The sequence below is a fragment of the Nelumbo lutea genome, chromosome 1 (genome assembly GCF_056320005.1).
Source record: "Nelumbo lutea isolate HS-2025 chromosome 1, American lotus-T2T, whole genome shotgun sequence".
Lineage (NCBI taxonomy): Eukaryota > Viridiplantae > Streptophyta > Magnoliopsida > Proteales > Nelumbonaceae > Nelumbo > Nelumbo lutea.
In genome coordinates this window covers 43,778,082-43,784,264 of record NC_142684.1, presented here as the reverse complement: position 1 = coordinate 43,784,264, position 6,183 = coordinate 43,778,082, and the positions used below count along the sequence as shown (strand labels likewise).

Here is a 6,183-nt window from a genome sequence, read left to right as displayed (position 1 = left end):
TTCAAGGATAGGTTGAAAGGGACAATGGGGCGGAGCCCCTGTTTTGGTATCCAAAAGAAAGACTTCAAACCTTAACAAAGTCTTTGTGTATGTTTCTTGGACCTCCATATCCAAGATGTGTAGTTCCTCATATACATAACAGAGGAAAAGTTTTGTACCTTACCTGTCTTGAAGAATGACTGGAGCTTTGATAGTGAAATCAAAGCTTTGAGCTAGAGCCTCTATCTTGGAGAATGGCCAACAAAACCTAATCTATTTGCAAAACCCAAATGAAATCAGGAAATCTAAATAAAAAAAAAATGTAAAAATCAAAATAAAGAATTGAAATTGGAAGAAGATTGGCACGTCCAAACATCTGGCATTCCAACTTGTTAAACGAATTAATAAGGAGGGCGGAGGACGCCTTTCATTGGGTTTAATCACAATTACGTGGAATAAAAAAAAAAGAAAGTTTAAAAAAACAGAAAATTAAGAAGGGGTTTCCAGGATAACTATTCTGACATGGCATATATATATGCATGATGTTACTTTCGGAAACAAAATCACATATTCTTCTAACTACGAATTTAATCTCAAGAGATGGACTGTTTCCGATTTCAGTTAACGGGTCAATCCACCCATTCCCTTCTCATCTCACGGGTCACGCCCAAAATTATGTCGGCCCCACCAAGGCACCAATCCAACGGTTCTCAGATTTCTGAGTCATCTCAGTAATTTTTTGTAGTTTCCAGGGAGGAGAGTACCGTGACATGAAACACGTTGTTTAGTCTAAACCGAGTAATAGTTATCAAAAAAAAAAAAAAAGTGTAACCCGCTTAAGCAAAAGCAAGACCACCACAAAAAGTTAAGCAAAAAAGCATATTAGAAAACTGGAAGAGGACAAACTGAGCATTCAAACAGGTTATTAAGCCGCAGAGCAAGCTCCCTCGTTGACTGAACATCTTGTTAACACAATGAGGTATTGCCACGTGTCAAAAGTGATCAGAGGTCGCCCTTTTCCTTTGTTTTTTTGAAAAGTTTTGGGGGGCAAGTGAACAAAATGACCCATGAACTCGGTACGTCTCTGGGACTGGGAGCTTCTATAAAAACGGAAGAGGTTCCTCACTTCTTGGCAAAGTAACACTTAAGACTGTAAGAGGGGAGGGAGCTCTTGAGAGTTGAGCAGTTGTGCCTGGACTTCTTTGCCTGGTAGCCATGGAGAAAGAAGTCTGTAACGACGACGCAGTTATCAATGTGGTAGAGATGGTGGAGAGGGAGGAGGAAAAGGAGATCAAGAATCTTGTTTTGGTAGATTACAAAGAAGAGAAAGTGGATGTGGAAACTACCCAAAACCAATCCAAACGACAGAAACTCTTTCAAAGGTTCGACTCACTTGATCAAGAGGCCTCTAAGGTCTCTGGAATGTCTACCACAACCAAGCTAACCAAGGTCTGAGCTTTAGCAAAATAGCAAGCAAATTAAAATTAAAGAAATATATGTCTATAATATTTCAGTTCATTTTTCTACTTCTGATGAATACTTTCAGGCTCATGGTTATTTGATCATGTTATTTATTTTTTGAAGTTGGGTTTTGCTGTTTGAGATTATATATATCAACAGTTTCTGAGCTGCTTCTCTTTCTTGCTTCGCTCTCACGTACAGGCAGCATCTATGGCTGCTGCAATGAAGCTGGCGTTCCAGAGCATCGGAGTTGTTTTCGGCGACATCGGAACATCTCCGTTGTATGTATTTGCGAGCACCTTCACCGATCAAACCCCAACTCACAACCATATAATCGGGGCTCTGTCACTCATCATCTACAGCCTCACTCTCTTCCCCCTCATCAAATATGTTCTCATAGTTCTCCAAGCCAACGACAACGGAGACGGTAATACCAAGTGAAAAGCTTTCTAATTAATAGATTATTTCCAAGTGAAAAATCCATCTCGGTTTGAGAAGGCTCGGTTTTTGTTCTTATTAATTTCAACAACTGTTATTAGGTGGAACTTTTGCTATGTACTCGTTGATATGTAGACATGCGAAGGTAAGTGCAATACCAAGCAGCCAACAAGGAGAGGAGGAGATGAAGCTTTCTGCTTATAAGTTGGGAACTGCTAACAAACTCACGAAGAGAGCAGAGAAGATCAAAGAAATCATGGAAGGAAGCTCTTTTGTCAAGACAGCTTTACTTACTGTGGCTCTCCTTGGTACTTGCATGGTTATTGGAGACGGGATTTTGACTCCTTGCATTTCAGGTCCTATCTCTCTCTCTCTCTCTCTCTAGAAAAATACTTTTGAATTGGCTCGGTCTCTAAAATATCTTTTGCGTTCTTGTTTTTCAATTTTCTTGATAATACGTTCACCTACTAATATCGTCTATAAATATCGATACTGAGTTATTTGGGTTGGGACCAGTGACGTTTTCGTGATGCGTGATGCATGATGCATGATGGAAGGAGATCTGATTAGATGGGCCCGAAAGCATGTATACACTGTAGATTGTACAACCCCAACAGCCAATAAACGGGTTGCAGTTATTCTGTACATTACAATCACATATAAACAAAACCTTGTTGGCAAGGTGGCTTTTGATAACTTTAAAATCTGATGATGTATGAAAATTCAAAAACCATTATTCGGATCTAAAATCTTAAAAGAAGTAAAAATGATTTCCTGTTTTTCATGATCTAAAAGGATTGTTTGATAATATTAAAAGTAATAAAAAATACCAAAAAAGATTATTATTATTATTATTATTCGATACTCATATATTTATTAATCACGATAGTAATAATAATAGTTTTTTAATATCATTTACTAATAATATATATATTACTACTAAATAATTATTATAAAATTATAAATAGTATCCTTTTAATTTAAATAAATATTAATATTTATATAGTAATAAGAATATTTCATAATATGTTTATTAGTAATATTTAAAATATTTTTATTTATTATTAGTTAATAGTAATAAATCAATAAATACCATTTTTAATTAAATAATAAATAATTATTTGTTTCAAAAATAAAAAATTTGTTTATTAATAGAATACTATTTTTATTTAATATTCTTTTTATTATTTATAATATTATTAAATAGTCTATTTCTAAGGGTAAAAAAGTAAACTTCACAATTTCAGATGTTGGAGAACTGCTCCGACTCAAATGATCTTATCTTTTCAGATCCTCTAAAAAACAGAAAATCATTTCTACTTCTTTTCAGATTTCAGGCTTGAATAATATCTTTTTAACCTTTCAGATTATAGATTTTAGATTTTAGATTTCAGATTTCAGATTTATCAAATGCTACCTTAGTCTTGATTCTGTTCAGGGGGTAGTGAATATTGGACCCACAACCACTGTTGGTGATTTACGGACTACGTACTTCATCTCATATTGGACAGTTATGAATTAAGTGAGGCCCATAAGAGTCCAAAATTAGATATTGGGTAAATTTTTGTAAAACAAGCCCAAAGAGTTATCATGTATGTTGGGCCCCCAATCTAAACTGCAATCTGGATATCTTTTGGGTGCTCATGAGGACATTTCACAGCAATTTGCATCCCTAGCTCTCTAATTCTATCTATTATTGCATCAAAGAGGATCCCTATACTATCAAAATGACTAACAAATCTAGTAAATAAGAAACCCTCCAGATGGCTGTTTTATTCCCAACCAAATGGCTCCTCCATAATGTTGGCCATGGTAAGTTTCAGCTCAATGGCCTCATACCTTGTGGCAAAGGAATCTCTTTTTTCTCAGACACCTTTTAATGCATAACTTAGTATCAACTGCTAAAATTACTATGAAAAGGTCCAACACATGTAGAGATATGGATCCTTACATTGACCTCATATGAGTCAAGAAGAGGTTTCTGAATTAGAAGAACCCATATCTAGCTGCTGACTCACTCCTATTTCATTTGGGTTTTCTTTTTCTGACTTGAGAAAGTCTTACCTTGTTTCAGTTCTTTCAGCAGTGGATGGAGTGAGGAAAGTAAATGCAAGTATAAGCACAGGTAGAGCCATATATCCTTTAGTAACCTTCTTCTGATATTGTCTATAATTTAGTCTCTAGTCATTCTCTAATTTATCTTTCTTTGTACGAGTCCCTTCCAGACATCGTGGTGATGATTTCTGTAGCCATCTTAGTGATCTTGTTCTCAATTCAAAGATTTGGGACAGACAAAGTAGGATACACATTCGCACCGGCAATCTTGATATGGTACTTGTTCATTGGGATCGTTGGAATATTCAACTTGATCCGCCATGATTCATCAGTCTTGAAAGCTTTCAACCCTGTGTACATATATCAATATTTCAATGGAGACCCAAAACGAGCTTGGGCATCTCTTGGAGGAGTTGTCCTCTGTATGACTGGTACGCGTTCATATTTTCAGCTTTCACATATGGACCAAACATTGGAGATCTATCAAGCAAAACATCAACTTTATTTGATCACCAAACACAATTTTATTGAAAATCTGATTATGTTGATTTTGTATAAAACTGCACTTAACATTATCTCCACACATCTGGTGAAACAGGAACAGAAGCAATGTTTGCAGATCTGGGACACTTCTCTGTAAGATCAATTCAGGTAAGTTAACCTTTTAATTCATTTAGAATTCACTCAATATCTATTACCTTGTGAAGAATAGATTACAATGAGTGGTAGTTGTTTTTCTGATAAACTAACAAATAATTTTATTTTCCTTTGGAATTGTTTCCTCCTTAGATTGCGTTTACTGGCTTAGTATACCCATGTTTGGTCTGTGCTTATGTTGGACAAGCTGCTTACTTGTCCAAGTTCCCACAGGATGTCCAAGATGCTTTCTATAAATCAACTCCAGGTAATTCCTTTCCATCCTCAGGGCCTCAAGGTATTTAAGCTTCAATTTGAGCTTGGTATCTGATAAACAACCCTTCAAATGCCATGGACAGATTCAGTGTACTGGCCTATGTTTGTGACTGCTGTGACAGCATCGATCATTGCAAGTCAGGCCATGATCTCTGCAACCTTTTCTATTGTAAAGCAGTCAGTGGCTTTGGGTTGCTTCCCTAGAGTCCGAGTTGTCCATACCTCACACAAGCATGAAGGACAAGTCTACATTCCAGAGATAAACTTTCTGCTTATGTTTGCCTGTGTCATGGTCACCGCATCGTTCAAGGACACCACTAAAATCGGCAATGCTTATGGTAACAGCCTTGAGATCTTGTGTTCATAACTTGCATGCACAGTTATTTCCATGAATCAGCTGATATTAATTTTTCCTCCTTAAAACCTACAGGAATTGCTGTTGTTGCAGTGATGCTGGTTACGACTTCGCTTCTAATCTTGATAATGCTAATAATATGGCAAACCAGTCTTCACTTTATTACCCTCTTTGTTCTTGTCTTTGGTTCCTTTGAGCTCCTCTACTTCTCTTCTGTGCTCTATAAGTTCGATAAAGGTGGTTATCTTCCTCTCTCCTTTGCTGGGGGTCTCTTCTTTGTAATGTATGTCTGGCACTATGTCCAGTCAAAACGCTATGCTTTTGAAGTAGAGAAGAAGGTATCAACTCAATACCTAAACAACCTGGGCTCTGACCTTGGCATTGTAAGAGTTCCTGGTGTTGGGCTTCTCTACACAGAACTGACTCATGGAATTCCAGCTATATTTTCTCACTTCCTCACCAACCTTCCAGCCATACACTCTGTATTAGTTTTTGTCTCTGTTAAATACTTGGCAGTGAACAAAGTCCCAGCTGCTGAAAGGTTTTCACTTAGGCGTGTGGGACCCAAAGATTACAAGATGTATAGATGCATAGCGAGGTACGGATATCGCGACAGGAGAGTAGGGAATGAAGAATTTGAGAATTTGTTGATGGAGCACCTCAAGTCATTCATCAGAATGGAGTATCTGGAAGGACTTGACCAGGATGACAAAATTGCAGCAGTCCCAGACAGAGGAGGAGAAGAAGAGATCCAATTCTTGGAAAAATCAAGAAGCTCTGGAGTAGTGTATTTGTTAGGACACAGCGAGGTCAGGGCTAGTAAGGATTCTTGTATGCTGAAGAGGGTGGTGGTAGATTATGTATATGATTTCCTCCGAAGGAACTTCAGGCAAGGATTCGTGGACCTGCAGATTCCAAACAAGAATTTGCTACAGGTGGGCATGAATTACCATGTATGACTCAATTTTGAAACGAAATGCTGC

At 37.2% G+C, this 6,183-nt stretch overlaps 2 protein-coding genes across 2 annotated transcripts in view; one reads left to right on the top strand and one right to left on the bottom strand.

The window, feature by feature from the left end:
* The first annotated feature begins 1,129 nt into the window (after positions 1 to 1,129).
* LOC148874454 (potassium transporter 5-like) lies at positions 1,130 to 6,168 on the top strand. The gene is made up of 9 exons (XM_088956518.1): positions 1,130 to 1,428; positions 1,642 to 1,867; positions 1,980 to 2,234; positions 3,953 to 4,003; positions 4,104 to 4,364; positions 4,532 to 4,584; positions 4,723 to 4,837; positions 4,929 to 5,183; positions 5,276 to 6,168. Exons 1-9 carry the CDS (start codon positions 1,195 to 1,197, stop codon positions 6,157 to 6,159), a joined length of 2,334 nt encoding a protein of 777 aa, XP_088812644.1. The 5' UTR covers positions 1,130 to 1,194; the 3' UTR covers positions 6,160 to 6,168.
* LOC148874453 (protein PEP-RELATED DEVELOPMENT ARRESTED 1, chloroplastic) overlaps positions 4,588 to 6,183 on the bottom strand; it is a 67,310-nt gene continuing 65,714 nt past the window's right edge. The window contains exon 10 of the transcript XR_016102811.1: positions 4,588 to 6,105. The gene's annotated coding sequence lies outside the window, so the exon portion shown is untranslated. The remainder of the gene's footprint in view (positions 6,106 to 6,183) is intronic.

What these genes read in the sequence shown, in the direction of transcription:
- LOC148874454 (XM_088956518.1), top strand. Translation starts at nt 1,195, where the DNA reads ATGGAGAAAGAAGTCTGTAACGACGACGCAGTTATCAATGTGGTAGAG. An exon ending in AAATGCAAGTATAAGCACAG is followed by an intron (nt 4,004 to 4,103) that starts GTAGAGCCATAT and finishes AGTCCCTTCCAG; the next exon opens with ACATCGTGGTGATGATTTCT. An exon ending in TCTCTGTAAGATCAATTCAG is followed by an intron (nt 4,585 to 4,722) that starts GTAAGTTAACCT and finishes TTTCCTCCTTAG; the next exon opens with ATTGCGTTTACTGGCTTAGT.